Genomic DNA, 18,771 nt, shown 5'->3' with positions numbered 1-18,771 from the left:
ATGGCTAGCACAGCAGATGAAATTACTGAGAAGAAATTCAGGATGTACTGTGAATTAAAGGATGATATAAGAGAGCAAATACAGGCAGCAAAAGATCATTTAGACAAAGAGCTACATAAGCAAATACAGAAAGCAAAAGATAGAGGCGCTAAAAAAACCCAAAAAACAGAAATCCTTCAAATGAAAGAAACAATAAGCCAAATTAATAGTTCAACTGAAAGCATCACCAACAGATTAGACTACTTGGAAGACAGGACCTCAGACAATGAAGACAAAATATATAACCTTGAAAAGAATATAGACTACACAGTGAAAATAAGAAACCAGTGAAAGAAAGAAACCATGAGCAGAATATTCAAGAAATATGGGATAGCATAAAAAGAGCAAATTTAAGAGTTTTGGGGATAAAGTAAGGAATAGAGTTCCAAACCAAAGGAATTAAAAATCTATTCAATGAAATAATATCAGAAAATTTTCCAAATATGAAGAATGAATTGGAAAACCAAATTCAAGAGGCTTACAGGACACCAAATGTACAAAATCACAATAGATCTACACCAAAGCACATTTTAATGAAAATGCCTAACATTCAAAATAAGGAGAAAATATTAAAAGCCATAAGAGAAATGAATCAAATTATACATAGGGGGAAACCAATTAGTTTATGTGCTAATTTTTCAACCCAGACCCTGAAAATTAGAAGATCCTGGAACAATACATATCAAGCTCTGAAAGAAAATGAATGCCAACTAAGAATTTTGTATCCAGCAAAATTAAGCTTTAGATTGATGATGAAATAAAAATCTACCATGATAACAAAAATTAAAAGAATTTACAGCTAGAAAACCTGTGCTACAGAACATCTTTGGCAAAATATTCTATGAAGAAAAAGTGGAAAACATCAATGAAAATCATCAGAGAGAGGTATTACACTAAAGGAAAAATTAATAAAAGGAGAAACCAAGTCAAGTTAAATACCAAAAATAAACAAAATGCCTGGGAATATAAATCCTGTCTCAATAATAACCCTAAATGTTAATGGCCTAAACTCACCAATCAAAAAACATAGACTAGCAGATGGGATAAAAAAAATACCCAACAATAGGCTGCCTCCAAGAGACTCATATCATAGGAAAAGACATACAACACAGACTGAAGATGAAATGTTGGAAAAAATCATACCACTCACATGGACTGCATAAGTTTCCATCCTCATATGAAATAAAGTAGACTTTAAGCTAAAGTTAATCAAAAGGGACAAAGAAGGACATTTCATACTGCTCAAGGGAATCATACACCAACAAAATATAACAATTATAAATATATATGCCCCAAACAATGAAGCATCTACGTTCATCAAACAAACTCTTCTCAAGTTCAAGAGTCAAATTGACCACAACACAAGAATTCTGGATGACTTTAACATACCTCTTTCACTACTGGATAAATCTTACAAACAAAAGCTTAACAAAGAAACTACAGAACTCAACAATACAACCAAATCTTAGACTTAACTGACATATATATATATATATATATATATATATATAATATTTCTTCCTTCAATGAGCAAATACACTTTCTTCTCAGCAATACATGGATCCTTCTCTAAAATAGACCATATATTATGTCTCAAAGAACTCTTAACAAATACAAAAAAAGTAGAGATACTACCCTGCATTCTATCAATCACAATGGAATGAAATTAGAAATCAATGATAAAATAACAAATAAAGGCTACTACAACACTTGGAGACTAAGTAAATATGCTACTGAATGAACAATGGGTTGCAGAAGACATCAAGGAGGAGTTTAAAAAATTCTTAGAGGTAAATAAGAACACTGATACAACATATAGAAATTTTTGGGACACTATGAAGGCAGTACTAAGAGGAAAATTCATTGCATGGAGTTCATTTCTTCAAAGAAGAAAAAGTAAGTGACCTAACATTACATCTCAAAGCCCTAGAAAAAGAAGAACAAATCAACACCAAAAGCAGTAGAAGACAAGAAATAATTAAAATCAGAGCTGAAATTAATGAAATTGAAACAAAAGAAACAATTGAAAAAATTGACAAAACAAAAAATTGGTTCTTAGAAAAAATAAACAAAATTGACAAACCCTTAGCCTTACTAACAAAGAGAAGGAAAGAGAGAAAACTCAAATTACTAACATACATGTTGAAAAAGGAAATATCACAACAGTCACTACAGAAATACAGAAGACAATTAGAAATTATTTTGGAAACTTGTACTCCAATAAAATAGAGAATACTGAAGGCATCAACAAATTTCTAGAGATATATGATTTGCCCAAGTTGAATCAGGATGATATACACGATTTAAATAGATCAATTTCAAGTGACAAAATAGAAGACGCCATCAGAAGCCTACCAACTGAGAAAATTCCAGGACCTGATAGATACACAGCTGAGTTCTATAACACCTATAAAGAAGAACTAATACTATACTCTATAAATTATTTTATGAAATAGAAAAAGAGGGAGCATTTCCAAACTCATTGTATGAGGCCAATATCACCCTGATCCCCAAAACAGGCAAAGACACATCAAAAAAAAAAAGAAAACTTCAGACCAATATATCTAATGAACATAGATGCAAAAATTCTCAATAAAATTCTGGCAAATTGAATACAAAAAGATCGTGCATCACAATCAAGTGGGGTTCATCCCAGGGATGCAAGGCTGGTTCAGTTACAAAAATCAATAAGTGTAATTCATCACATCAATAGACTTAAAGATAAGAATCATATGATCATCTCAATAGATGCAGGAAAAGCATTTGACAAAATACAGCACCCATACATGTTCAATACACTAGAAAAACTAGGGATAACAGGAACATATCTCAACATCATAAAAGTTGTCTGTGCTAAGCCCCGGGCCAACATCATTCTAAATGGAGAAAAATTGAAAGCATTCCCTCTAAAAACTGGAAAAAGACAGGGATACCCTCTTTCACCACTTCCATTTAACATAGTTCTTGAAACACTGGCCAGAACAATCAGACAGATGAAAGAAATTAAAGGGATATGGATAGGAAAAGACGCACTCAAATTAGCACTATTTGCTTCTGTACCTAGAAGATCTACAAAATTCCACTGGAAAACCTCTAGAACTAGTAAATGAGCTCAGCAAAGTAGCAGGATACAAAATCAATACCCATTAATCAAAGGCATTTTTGTACTTATCAATGAAAAATCCTCTGAAAGAGAAATGAAGAAAACTACCACATTTACAATAGCCTAAAAAAAAAATACTTGAGAATCAACCTAATGAAAGATGTGAAAGACCTCTACAACAAAAACTAAAGAATGCTAAAGAAAGAAATTAAAGAAGACCTTAGAAGATGGAAAGATCTGCCTTGTTCTTGGATAGGCAGAATTAATATTGTCAAAATGGCCATACTACCAAAAGCACTATAAAGACTTAATGCAATTTCAATCAAAATCCCAATGACATTCCTCATAGAAATAGCAAAAGCAGTCATGAAATTCATCTAGAAAAAAAAGAGACCCAGAATAGCTAAAGCAATCCTTAGCAAGAAGAGGGAAGCAGGTGGCATCACTATACCAGACTTTAAACTATACTACAGGGAAATAGTAAGAAAAACATCATGGTATTGGCACCAAAATAGACTGGTAGACCAATGGTACAGAAAATAGAACACAGAGACAAACCCACATAACTACAGTTATCTTATATTAGACAAAGGTGCCAAAAAACATACATTGGAGAAAATATTGCCTCTTCAGCAAGTGGTGCTAGGAAAACTGGAAATCCATATGCAATGAAATGAAATTAAACCCCTATCTCTCACCATGCACAAAACTCAATTGAAAGTGGTTCAAGGACCTAGGAATTAAACCAGAGACACTGCGCCTATTACAAGAAAAAGTAGGCCCAAATCTTTATCATGTCAGATTAGGCCCCAACTTCCTTAATAAGACTCCTATAGTGTAAGAATTAAAATCAAGAATCAATAAATGGGATGGATTTAAACTAAAAAGTTTCTTCTCAGCAAAAGAAACCATCAGTGAGGTGAGTAGAGAGCCTACAGCTTGGGAGCCAATTTTTACCAATCACACATCAGGTAGAGTACTAATCTCTAGGGTATACAAAGAACTCAAAAAGCTAAACACCAAAAAACCAAATAGCCCAGTCAATAAGTGGGCCAAGAAACTGAACATACACCTCTCAGAAGATGATATATAATCAATCAACAAATATATGAAAAAATGTTCAACATCTCTAGCAATTGGAGAAATGCAAATGAAAAGTACTCTATAATATCATCTCACTCCAGTCAGAATGACAGCTATTAAGAACACAAAAAACAATATGTGTTGGTGAGGATGTGGGGGGAAAGGGCATACTCATACATTGCTGGTGGGGCTGCAAATTGGTGCAGCCAATATGGAAAGCAGTATGGAGATCTTTGGAAAGCTGGGGTTAGAAGCATTTGATCCAGCCATCCCACTCCTCGGTCTATATTCAAAGGACTTAAAAAAAGCAACTACAGGGACACAGCCACATCAATGTTTATAGCAGCACAATTCACAGTAGCTAAACTGTGGAACCAACCTAGATGCTCCTCAGTAGATGAATGGATAAAGAAAATGTGGTATATATACACAATGAAATATTAATCAGCAATAAAAGAGAATAAAATCATGGCATTTGCAGGTAAATGGATGGCATTGGAGAATACAATGCTAAATGAAGTTAGCCAGTCCCAAGAAACCAAATGCCAAATGTTTTCTCTGATATAAGAAGGTTGATTCACAGTGGGGTTGGGAGGAGGAGCATAGGAGGACTAGAGAAATTCTAGATAGGGCAAAGGGGAGGGAGGGGAAGGGAGGGGGCATGGGGATAAAAAAGACAGTGATATGAGATACATATCATTACCCTAAGTACATGTATGAAGACACGAATGGTGTGAATATACTTTATATGCAACCAGAGAAATGAAAAACTGTGTTTTATATGTATAATATTAATTGTAATGCATTCTGCTGTCATATATAATAAATTAGAATTGAAAAAAAAGAAAGGGGTCTCTGGAAATCAGCTGTATCAAGCATTATAAATATAATTATTATGCTGACGGTGTGTAAGAGGTCCTTATTCCATTTAATCTCCTTAACCATTCATTTGATTATTACAATTATGTATGTAAAGATAACAGTGCTGAAATTGATAGAGTTTAAGAGGGAAGCAGCTAAACAACTTTTGAATTTTCTTAGCATCCTCATCTGACCATTAAAAAAAGAAGTCTTTTAAAAATCAGTAGTTGGCTAAAAAGGGAATAAGACACATAAGACTTAATCCATAGATATATTTTTAATGGTAGTAAAAATCCATAGGTATTTTTTTAATAGTAGTAAAAATGGTTACAAACTACTATGTTCTGTTTTATCAAGTATAATTATTTCTTCAGGCATGGTCCAAGGCAAAAGGCTTTTCAAAAATGAGGATGAAAAAGATAGGTTAGGTTTATGTTGCAGAAAATCTTAAAATATAGGTTAGGAAATATAATTTTAATAAATGGAAAACAAATTAAAAATTGAGTTACATGGGGCATTTTTGGTGTTCGTTATGCTATTCTTTAAGATGTTTTGAACATCTGAACATTCTGTAATAATAGTTGGAAAAATTTTAAAAATAATAAAAAGAAATATGGACTTATTTTATCAACACCTAGCAGTGATTTATAGGACAGGCCTGAAAGAAGAAAATACCAGGGTCAAAGGAATAGAGCTGTTATTCAGATTTTGCAAAGCCTACCTGGGAGGAGAAAAGGGCCCACCAATAGTGTGGCAATGGGAATTATGATGAAGGGGTACACATGAAAGATGAAATCATATGGGAAATTAGAAACTACTTTAAAATGAATGAACAATGAAATACAATATGTCAAAACTAATGGGAGTAACACAATCAGTAATCAGAGGGAACTTTGTAGTTATAAACACCTATGTTAAAAGCAAGAAAAATTTCAATAAAATAAAATTCCACCAGAAGCTATAAAAGAAGAGCATACTAAATACAAAACAAGAAGGGAGAAAAAATGATTTAAATGAAAACAAAATAGAGAATGAAAACAAAATTTTGGTAAATAAAAATATCAACAAAATATAAAAGTGAATAGAAAAGATATTTATATCAACAAAATATAAAAGTGAATTCTTTGAAAAGATCACTAAAATGACAAAGTTCTAGGCAGACTGACCAAGAAAAAGGAGAGAAGACTCAAATTCTTAAAGCATGGGATGAAAAAGAGGTCATTAATACTTACTTTAGAGAAACACCAAAAATTATAAGGAAATATAAAGAAAAATTATATTGCCAACAAATTTCGTAATCTATAAAATCTTGAACAAGTTCTAGAAAATATAAATAGACCTATAACATATAAAGAGATTTAGTTAATCATTAAACATCTTCCTTAAAATGCCAGGAATAATGATGATTTAATACCAATTCTACACAAACCAAAAAAGATAAAAGAAAGGGATACTTTCTAACTCACTCTATGAAACAAGTATTGCCCCAATACCAAAATCAGACATAAGTGAAGTGTCACAAGAAAAAGAAAACTACCGCATACCTAATCCAGCAGCATATATTTTAAAAAAATTATACTACATGACCAAGTAGGACTTGCTTCAGGAATGCAAGGCTTACTCAATATACGAAAATCAATGTATTGTACCATATTAATCAAAAGAAGAAAAGCCAGCTGACAAAATCTACCACTAATTCATGATAAAAAAAATCAAGATATTAACAAAAGAGAACTTTCTTAGCTTGCTAAAGTTAACCACATAGCTAAATTGATAGTGAAAGATTGAAAGCTTTCCCTCTAAAATCAGGAACAAAACAAGAATGTCTGCTCTCGCCACTTCTACTCAAAATTGTAATGGAGGTCTAGCAAGGGAAATTAGGCAAGAAAAAGGGGGAAAAATCCAGATTCAAAAGGAAGAAGTAAAACTACCTCTATTTGAAGATGATATAACCTTATATAAAGCCATAAATAGTCCATGCCAAAAATAAACAGAAAAACTTGTTAAAGCTAATAAACAAGTTCATCAAGTTGCAGAATAGAAAGATCAATATGCAAAAGCAACTGTTTTTATATACTATAGCAGAAAATAATTTGAAAATAAAAATAAGAAAACAAGCCCATTTACAATAGCAACAAAAATAAAACACTTAGAAAAATCCCACTAAAGAAATCGTAAAACTTGTATGCTGAAAAATCACAAAACACTGTTGAAAGAAATTAAAGAACTCAATAAATGGACATATCCCAATCCCAGACTGGAAGACTCAACATTATTAAGATGGCAATATTCCCAAAATTTATTTGCAGATTCAGTGAATTCCCTACCAAATAGTCAGTGGCCTTTAAAAAAAAAAAAAAAGATAGACAAGTTAATATTAAAATGCCTGTGGAAATTCAAAAAACCTAAAACAACTAAAATAGTCTTGAAAAAGAACAAAATTAGAGGATTCACACTTGCTACTTCAAAACTTACAAAGCTATAGTAATCAAAACAGCTTGGTACTGGCATAAAGTCACAATTAGAACAAAGGTGCAGAATAGAGATCCCAGAAATAAGCCCTAATATATAGGGTCAAATTATTATGTGCAGGGGTGTCAAGGCCACTCAATGAACAAAAGACTTGCACAAATAGTGCTAGAACTACTGTATATTGACTTGGGCCAGGCACGGTGGCATACACCTGTAATCCCAGTGGCTTAGGAGGCCAAGGCAGGAGGATTTCAAGTTCAAAGCCAGCCTCAGCGAAAGTGAGGCACTAAGCAACACAGTGAGACCCTCCCTCAAAATTAAATACAAAATAAAGCTGGAGATGTAGCTCAGTGGTTGACTGCCTCTGAGTTCAATCCCCAGTACCAAAAAATAATAGTAATAGTAATTGACTTAGACCCTTTCCTCATACCACACAGAAAAATTAAGTCAAAATGGTCCAGAGAGACTAAAACGTAAAAACTAAAACTGGAACTTTTAGGGGAAAAAAAATGTAAAAACAGTAAATCTTTGTAATATTGGATTAGGCAACAATTTCTTAGATATGATAGCAAGAGCATAAGCAACCAAAGAAAATAATAACTTATACTTCCTCAGAAGTAAAAATATTTGTACCTTAAATTCACTAGCAAGAAAGTTAATGGAAAAAATATTTGCAAATCATAGAACTAATGAGGGTTTAGTATTCAGAATATATAAACAACTCTTAAAACTCAACAATAAAAACTCAGACAATCCAATATTTAATGAGTGAAGGATATGAATATACATTTATCCATAGAAGATCAATAAATTCACAATAATCATATAAAAGGTGCTCAACTTAATTAGTCATTAAGGATATGCAAATCAAAACCACAGTGAGATACTACTGACAAACCGTCCACAATGGTTATAATCGGAAAGATAAACAATATGTATTGGCAAAAATGTGGAGAAATCAGAACTCTCATACATTGCTGGTAAGAATGTAAAATCTTACAGTCCTTTTGGAAAACATTGTGGCAGTTCCTAAAAAAGTTAAACATAGAATTACCATATATAAACAGCAATTCCACTGCTAGGTACATACAAAGAGAACAGAAAACATGTTTATACAAAATGATTGTTCATAGAAGCATTATTCAAAATAATCAAAAAGTGAAAACCACCCAATGTCTATCAATTGATGAATGGTTAAATAAAATGCAGTTTATCTGTACAATGTAGTATTATTTGGCCATGAAAAGAAATGAAGTATTGAAACATGCTTTATACCATGGATGAAACTTGAAAATGTATTACATATAAGAAACCAGAAATAAATGGCCACATATTGTATCATTTCACTTAGATGAAATCCCCAGAACAGGGAAATCCATATGGACAATAAGTATACTGTGATTACCAAGCACTTATAAAGGGAAGAATTGCAAAAGATACAAAGCTTCTTTTGGGGTGATGAAAGCATTCTGGATTTAGTGGTTATGCACACTTTGTGAATATACATAAACCACAGACAGTACACATTTTATGGTAAGTGAAATATATCTTACTTGTTAAAAAAAAAAAAAAAAAGTAGGAAAGGAGGTTTCAAGATGGCGGAATAGAGCAGGTTGCTTTCTTGGCTGCTCCATGGCATAAAACCAAGAAAGCAGACAGGCAGCTTTTCAACAAGGTGGGTGAATGAACAAAAAATGGGGGGGTAACTTTACTGGAATTTAATACTGGACATTCAAAGCATATTGGTGACTCAGGAAGTTGGATATAATAGAATAAGGCAGAAATCTCCAGTATCACAGCCATGCTCCAACCAGAGCAGGCCCTCTGTGGAGGAATAAGGGAATTAAAGAAACCTGCATTTGGGGGAGGACTGAAGTGTGTCTGGGTATGGAGTTTGGAGATCGGGGACACTGCCCAACTAAATTGAAAGGCATGCTGCTCAATAGCCTTGTATTGGAAAGAAACCTCATCTTTCCCAGCAGTGTGCAGAGGACAAAGGAAGGAACAGTTCTGCAGCTGCATCACCAGAGCCAACAGCTGAAGGAGCCAATTCCTGGCAAACCCGAGTTTGACCCAAAATACAGTCCTGGCAAACCCATACTGCATGACAGTAATTTAGACTCAACAGACACATATAGAATATTTCATTCATCAATGACTAAATACACTTTCTTCTCAGCAGTAAATAGATCCTTCTCTAAAATAGACTATATCTTAGGTCACAAAGCAACTCTTAGGAAATACAAAAAAAAAAAAATAGAGATAATACCTCACATTCTATCATATCATAATGGAATAAAATTATAAATCAATGATAAAATAAAAAACAGAAGCTACTCTAACACTTGGAAACTAAATAGTACACTATTGAATGACCAATGGATAGCAGAAGAAATCAGAGATGAAATGAAAACAATTAGAGGTAAATGAGAATTATGACACAACTTATCAAAATCTCTGGGACACTGTGAAGGCAGTGCTAAGAGGAAAGTTCATTGCATTGAGCTTATTCATCAAAAGAATAGAAAGTCTTCTGCTGTCATATATAATAATTTTTTTAAAAAAGAATAGAAAGTCAGCAAACACCTAACATTACATATATCTCGAAGCCCTAGAAAAAGAAGAACAAATCAACACCAAAAGCAATAGAGACAAGAAATAATTAAAATCAGAGTTGAAATCAATGAAATTTTTAAAAATTCAAAAAATTGACAAAACATAAAATTGGTTCTTTGAAAAAATAAATAAAATTGATAAACCGTTAGCCAAGCTAATGAAGAGAAAGAGAGCAAACACTCAAATTATGAAAATTTTCCATGAAAAATGAAATATCACAGACACTACTGAAATACAGATGATAATCAGAAACTATTTTGAAAATTTATACTCTAATAAAATAGAAAATCTTGAAGACATCAACAAATTTCTAGAGACATATGACCTACACAAATTGAATCAGGAAGACACAGAAAATTTAAAACAGATCAATTTCAAGCAATGAAATTGAAGACACCATCAAAAACCTACAAAGAAAGAAAAGCCCAGGACCAGACGGATTCTCAGTCAAGTTCTACTTCAAAGAAAATTTCAAAGGAAAACTTACATCAATCCTCCTCAAATTATTCCATGAAATAGAAAGACAGAACCCTTCTAAACTCATTCTATGAAGCTAGTATCATCCTGATAACAAAACTAGACAAAGACATATCAAGGAAAGAAAACTTCAGACCAACATCCCTGGTGAACATAGATGCAAGAAATTCTTAATTAAATACTGGCAAATTGCATTTAAAACAAACACTGGAGAAAAGATAGCCTCTTCAACAAATGGTGCTGGGAAAGCTGGAAATCAATACATAACAAAATGAAATTAGACCCCTATCTCTCACCCTGCAAAAAACTCAAATCAAAGTGGATCAAGGACCTAGGCATTAGACCATAGACCCTGTACCCACTAGAAGAAAAAGTAAGCCCAAATATCTCCATCATGTTGGCTTAGGGATAGACTTTGTCAATAAGACTCCTAAAGTGTAAGAAGTCAAGAATCAATAAGTGATATCATCAAACTAAAATGCTTCTTCACGACTAAGGAAACAATAAAGAACTTGAAATGAGAGCCTACAGAATGGGGGAAATCTTTTTCAACTGCACCTCAGGTAGAGCATTAATCCCCAGAATATGCAAAGAACTCAAAAAACTTAACACCAAAAAAACCAACCCAGTCAATAAATGGGCAAAGGAACTGACCAGACACTTCACAGAAGAGGAAATATGAGCCATCAACCAATATATGAAAAAATGTTCAATATCTCTAGCTGCAAGGAGCCGTCTCTGAAATACACACGTGGATGTTCTCTCAGCATGGAAGCCAGGGGGAAATAGGTCTGGCACTGGGAACTTTCCGTGGCTGTCCCACCTCAATAGATGGCCCAATGCACATGATCCTTTTCTCCACTCTGCTAGGAAGATTCCTCATAGTAGCTGGGAAGATGGGCATAACTTGTTAGGAACTAAACATCCCAACTTTAACCTTTTTTGGAAAAGAACATTCTATAGAATGTTTTTGATGTTTCCCGATCTAAATAGAGCAGGCGCAGGCTCCATTTGGCCAGAGCTCGATCCATCTGATCAGCTTGTCCATCCTGCACCTGCTTTTGAAACCACTTTCTATGTTCTTTGTTTTTGTTCTGTTTTGTTTTGTTTTTGTCATTTTACTTCTCTTAGCTTTTATTTCTCAGCCAACCCATTCTGCCAAGGGGAACCCCATTCCCACCACCCAGACAGGACATGGGTAGGATATAGCAATTAGAAAATGCAAATTAAAACTACACTGAGATATCATCTCACTCCAGGAAGAATGGCAATTATCAAGAATACAAGTAACAATAAATGTTGGCGAGAATGTGGGGGGAAAGGTTCACTCATATGTTGCTCGTGGGACTACAAATTTATGTAACCATTCTGAAAAACAGTATGGAGATTTCTCGAAAAACTTGGAATAGAACCAGTTATCCCACTCCTTGGCATATACCCAAAGGACTTAAAATCAGTATACTATAGTGACACATCCTCGTCAATGTTCATAGTAGCTCAATTCATAATAGCTAAGCTATAGAACTAACCTAGGTGACCTTCAACAGATGAATGGATAAAGAAAATGAATTATATATACACAATGGAATGTCACTCAGCCATAAAGAAAAACAAAATTATAGCATTTATTAGTAAATGGATGGAAATAGGGACCATATGCTAAGTGAAATAAACCAGTTCCAAAAAAACACAGAGATTAATGTTCTCTCTGACATGCAGATACTGACTCTCAATAGGTTGGGGGGAGGGGGAAGGGGGGAGGGATGAGGGGAGGTTCACCAGATTGGACAGGGTGGAGTAGAGGGAAGAAAGGGGAGATGGAAATAGGAAAGACTGTAGAATGAATCAGACATAACTTTCCTATGTTCATATATAAATACATGACTATGGTAACTCCACATCATGTACAACCAATAATAATGGGAAGTTATATTCAATGGATGTATGATATGTCAAAATACATACTACTGTCATGTGTCAATTAAAAATTTAAAAATAGGAAAATTTAAAAATAGAAAAAAATTAAAAATAGGATGTTGCTGAGGTAGGGAGAAGGTGGTAAGGGTAAAGACAATCAGCAAAAGAGACCAAAAAAAAAAAAAAAAGTCACAAGATTTTCAAGTTGCCCTAGGAATGGTCCAGAGGAGGAAGAATAGGTTTGGAAGAAAGAGGATAAGCATTGTTATGAACATGCTGAGATTCAGGTACTGACATGATATTCAACTGAGATATTCAGTATAAAATTATTAAGAAGGACCAAGAGCTCAGAAAACAAGATCTTTAGACAGCTGAGAAGGATGAAATTGTCAAAATAATATAAATAAGAGAGAGAACAAAAAAAAAAAAAAAAGAAAAGAAAAAGGACCTGGGGACTTTTAGGAGATAATGAGATTAAGTTGATAGAAAAATGAGACAGTGGAGAAGAAAAGATAAGCGCACAGGAAAACACATAGTTCCAGAAAACTGTGTAACCACCTATGGCAACTGCTGAGTAGAAGTGAAAGATAAGGACTAAGAAAATTCCTTTGGGTTTGGTGTAGATGTCATAATTAATTATTTGCTAACTGTGTCTCCACTGTGAGCTGATGTTCTGCCTTTTAGCCATGATAAACCCATTCTGGCTCACTAAAGTGTGGTCAGCGAGTTCTTCCCCTAGAATCAATCAGGAAACATCAAGAGATAAAGCTAATCAATCTACATTTCACAGAAACAATTATTCAGTAAGCGTTTGCACTCTCCTCTGTACTTTGACATGCATTTTACTAAAATTTACAGTGATAATGTATTTCTAGGGTATAACCCTGCAGTCATAGATTAAGATAACTTATTTACATCACATTCTTAAGAGGGCATTTTCTTCTCTGCAACTAATTATGCAATTTTATTTTTCAACTCTCCTCTATTTTAAATAAATGTAATATAAAATAATAGGTTAAAATTCTTCCAAAGTAACATTTTAAAAAGTTATCTTTAAAATGATCAACTTACCTTTCTAAGTAACTTTTGGAAATAATGACACTATGGTGTAAGTTTCATGTGATATTTGAAAATTGACCTAATTTTAATAGTCTATTTCTTATAAATATGATCCATGAGAGAGGCTATTTCCCATATTTTACAGAGTAAAACATCATTAATTATCATATATGGTTATTCCAAATTAAAGGGACAATCCAAGGAATTGTTTGATCATCATTTGATAAATCTAAATCTAACCTCCATTGAGATTGTAGACTCATTTAAGCAACATACTTTTCCTTCTGAGTCATTCTTTAAACTCTTCTGCATCCTTCATCCAAAATCAAAATGGAAGAGACACAGCACTTTGCAAGTAGATGCAGATAACTATCTGGTAAATGATTAGTTCATGATTATTCCTTATGGTTTCCAACACACTCTCAGAGCAGAGGCAGAAATCAGATATTTAGAAAAAAGCAACTATCAGTTATGATCATTTTAGTTTCTGTGCAATCTATGCAGTGTAGAATATCTGGATAGACTAAGGCAATTAAAGACCTATTAATTCTCTAATGGAAATGATGTAAAACTTGTTGAAATGGGATTTTCTAAAAGCAGTTAAAAAGCAATTCCCCATCAATCACATTTATAAACTTATGTTTTTCTATATGATATTTCAAAACTTTACATTTTAAACAGAGTCTCTTTGGCAGATTCCAAGTGTTTCATGATAATATTCTGAAAAGTTGATAGCTCTAAGGCATCCTGGCGATTGTGAAATTCTTCTATATCAACCAAACGTAATTTTCTGCAAGAGATAAAAAAAAGAACATGATAATATAAGATCAAGCTTGTTTGATACATAACATTTTTTCTAATTGAGCCTTTCTCAAAGACAGCATATATCTACATTTTATCATTATAAAGTATTGTCCATAAAATTAAATATTCAATAACATGAGATTTTCTAAATTTAAAAGTAATGTATATAGTAAAATTCAATAGAGACAAAATAGAAAATTGTGAAATTTCTCTGTGAAGTAGAAGAGCATAATAACTTTGATTTAATGGATAGTTTAAACTGAGTTTTGCTTTTAAACTGGAACAATTATAACAGAAAAAGAGGGGTTCAATGCCACAGGATTTACTTCTAAAACAAAACTTGCACCTTCTCTGAAAAGGAAGCAGTCCTGAATAGTAGAGAGCCAGGGAGTACAGAAGTTCTCACACCTCACTAAGATCCATTGCATTGGGGCTGAGGTTGTGGCTCAGTGGTAGAGTATTCACTTAGCACGTGTGAGACACTGGGTTTGATCCTTAGCACCACATAAAAATAAATAAAATAAAGGTATTGTGCTTATCTACAACTTAAAAATTAAAATAAAAAAGATCTATCATATCAAAATCTTTTCAACCTGTCTGATTTTTTTTTCTCTAACACACAACTTGCTACAGTTTTCAATGCAATCCTTTTTTTCTCACTGCAATAATATATATCTTCATTATGTACATAGTTTACTCATTTAAAATTTTTCTCTGGCCTATTAAACAAAATGAAAGACTAATATTAGCTATTAGTATCATTGTGTTATTCATCTCAATTTAACTACAGAGCTCTTCCCTTGATTGCTGTTTCATTTCCATATGAGTGAGTAATTTTTATGTTCTCTGGAAGATACTAAACACACTATTAAAAACATCACCTTTGCCAAGCATAGTGGTGCCACAGTCTGGCTCGGCACAAATCACGAGCCACTCAAGCAGGAACAAACTTTATTTCTGAACTCCCCCAATCCCACCCACGCGGCCCTTCCAGGAACACCACACACCAACTGGAACACCTCACCAACCAAACTCCAAAGTAGCGGGCACCCTAGGCGGACAGGGGTCTATATACAACTGAATACACAGCTTAACTTAACCATCATCATCTCAATGGCTCGCTGGCTTCACCTCTCAACCACTCCCTTCTGGCAAAATGCTATGCATCATTCCGACTAGGCTGTGGCTCTCAGCAGAGTGGCACATAATTCCAGCTACTCAGAAGAAAAAGGCAGGAGAATTACAAGTTCAAGGCCAATCTGGTCAATTTAGGGAGTTCCAGACTCAAAATAAAAATTAGAAAATGTCTGGGGATGTCTCTCAGTGGTAGAGTGCTTGTCAAGCATGAATGAGGCCCTGGGTTTTCTCCAGTACCAAAAACAGAAACAAAAGCTGGAAAAAAAAATCACCACATTTAAGCTGGGCATGCTGGTATGTGCCTATAATCCTAGCTACAAAGGAGGCTAAGAAAGAAGGATAATGAATTTGAGTGAGGCCAGCTTGGGCAAGTTATTAAAACACTAACTGAAAAAAAAATCACAATTAAATTTTTTGTAAAGACTAAAATACTGATTAGTAAACAAAACATATTGCAAACTTTCTCTCACAAGCTACAAATTCATCTCAAATTAAGATGCAGTTAGTACATGACATTGACAATACATTAGGCATAAACAGGGAACCATTGCTAGAGAAACTTTCTAGTGTGTTATTCTAGACAATTGCACTATTTAATGTTTTCATTGATTTTGTATTGATGCATATTAATTACACAGAATGTCGAGTTTCATTGTGGCATATTTGTACATGTGCATAACATAATTTGATTAGTTTTACTCCCCATTACCACTCCTTATTTTCTCCTTATGCCTCCAACTTCTATCTTTTCTGTACCTCAACACTCTCTCTTCTACTTTGATGACATCTTTTATTTTCTTTATCTTTCCCTATTTGAGAGAAAACATATGAAACTTGTTTTTCTGAATCTCATTTATTTCACTTAATATGATGGTCTTCAGATTCATCCATTTTCCTAACAAATGACATAATCTTGTTCTTTTTTATGGACGAATAAAACCCATGATAGATAGATAGGTAGGTAGGTAGGTAGGTTGGTAGATGGATAAACATTTTATTCATCCATTTTCCTATTGACAGATATGTGGGCTGATTCCATACATGGCTATTGTGAATTGTGCTGAGATAAACAATGATTATACATACATCTCTAAAATATGCTAACTTTAATTCTTTTGGATAAATATCAAGAAGAGGTACAAGTGGGTTTATGGTAGTTCAATTTGTAGTTTATTGAGGAACCTCTATACTGAGTTCCACAGTGACTGTATTAATTTACATTCCTACCAACTGTGTATAGAAGTTCCTTTTTCCCTTACATTCTCAACAGCATTCATTGCTATTTGTATTCTTGATTATTGCCATTGACTGATGTGAGATGGAATCACAATGTAGTTTTGATTTGCATTTCCTTAATGGCCAACAATGTTGAACATTTTTATATTTCTATATAAATGCAAATATTGAACATTTTTTTATATTTATAGATGTTGGCCACTTCTACTTTTTTTGAGAATGTCTGTTTAGTTCATTTGCCCATTATTTAATGGGTTATTTGTTTTGGGGGGTTGAGCTTTTTGTTGTTGTATAAAGTCTGCATATTAATTATCTATTGGAAGAGTAGATGACAAAGATTTTCTCTCATTCTGTGTATTTTAAATAAAATATTTTGAAAATTTAGTACAACATTCCCAACCTTCCAGAACTTGGCTGAACTCTGGCCAGTGAAATTTAAGCAACTTCTATGAAGACTCCCTTCAAGGTTTCTGATGCCATTAGAGAAAGTTGTATATATTTTGCTTCCTTACTGCTTTGTAAAATGAGGAGCACTAACAGCAAGTACTTGAACCCTTGAAAATGGATGTCATGAAAGAGAAGGAAAATCTCAGGGCCTAGGACCCTAATAGATATTATATCCAGCAAGGATTGACTGTATATCTTTAAGCTTCTTCTACCTGATAAAATAAATGATAAAGTATTTAAGTTACTATTAATTTGTATTTTCCATTATATGCAATAAACTTAACAAAAAAATGCAACAGCACAATCTTCTTGGTCAACTATTTGAACATTATTATATTTTAGAACTGTAGCTGTAAATCAGGCTACCGATGTGTGTAGTAGAACAGTACCATATAAGAAGTAGCTGCTCAGAAGGAACTCTGGAATTTACTTTGCCTCATAGCCATGAGAACAAATTTCCTTAGTTCCTTAGTATTTGATTTGAGAAAGAATTCTAGGCATAAGCTCCATCTGTAATGTTTTGAGATTGAAAGGTTTTACAGTACAATTTCCCATGAAATCTCTGGGGATAATATTTCCTATTTTTTTCAGGTAGCTCTATTATTAAGAAGATGCAAAAAAAAAAAAAATACTACCAGACATTGTTTCTATTTTCTCAGGGAAAAAAAAAATACAGCACTGTAATAATAGTTTAAACCATTGGTTTAAAACAACAGAAAGGATCAGATAAAAGAATATTATTCATTATGCATTAGCTTGAGCTTAGTTGGCATAAAGAAAATGTTTATGTCTTTTTAAAAATGTTATGATAATGAGCCTTTTATCAACTAAAACCTACAGAATGGGAGAAAAATTTTGTCAGTTACTCTTCTAACAGAGAATTAATATTCAGCATATATAAAAAATTCAAAAAACTTAACACCAAATATAAATAATCCAACAAATAAATGGGAATATGATCTTAACATAAATTTCTCCAAAGAAGAAATACAACTGCAAATTGGTGCAGCCAATATGGAAAGCAGTATGGAAATTCCTTGGACCTGGGAATGAAACCACCATTTGACCCAGCTATCCCTCTTCTCAGACTATATCCAAAAGACTTTAAAAACAGGGACACAGCCACATCAATGTTTATAGCAGCACAATTCACAATAGCTAAACTCTGGAGCTAACCTAGATGCCCTTTAGTAGATGAATGGATAAAAAAAAATGTCGCATATATACACAATGAAATTTTACTCATCATTAAAAGAGAATAAAATCATGGCATTTGCAGGTAAATGGATGGCACTGGAGAAGATAATGCTAAGTGAAGTTAGCCAGTCCCAATAAAACAAATGCCAAATGTTTTCTCTGATATAAGGAGGCTGACTCAGAGAGGGGTAGGGAGAGGGAGCATGAGAGGATTAGATGAATTCTAGATAGAGAAGAAGGGTGGGAGGGAAAGGAAGTGGGCAGAGTATTAGCAAGGGTGGTGGAATGTGATGGACATCATTATCCAAAGTACATGTATGAAG

The 18,771-nt window shown here is 33.5% G+C and overlaps 1 protein-coding gene across 1 annotated transcript in view; it reads right to left on the bottom strand.

Annotated features, from left to right (window-relative positions):
- Dnah7 (dynein axonemal heavy chain 7) overlaps nt 1-18,771 on the bottom strand; it is a 289,014-nt gene that overhangs the window by 225,721 nt on the left and 44,522 nt on the right. The window contains exon 9 of the mRNA XM_077110312.1: nt 14,298-14,417. Within this exon, the coding sequence (XP_076966427.1) occupies nt 14,298-14,417 (120 nt within the window). The remainder of the gene's footprint in view (nt 1-14,297; nt 14,418-18,771) is intronic.

The sequence above is a fragment of the Callospermophilus lateralis genome, chromosome 9 (assembly GCF_048772815.1).
Source record: "Callospermophilus lateralis isolate mCalLat2 chromosome 9, mCalLat2.hap1, whole genome shotgun sequence".
Taxonomy (NCBI): Eukaryota; Metazoa; Chordata; class Mammalia; order Rodentia; family Sciuridae; genus Callospermophilus; species Callospermophilus lateralis.
This window is presented reverse-complemented; position numbering and strand designations above follow the sequence as displayed.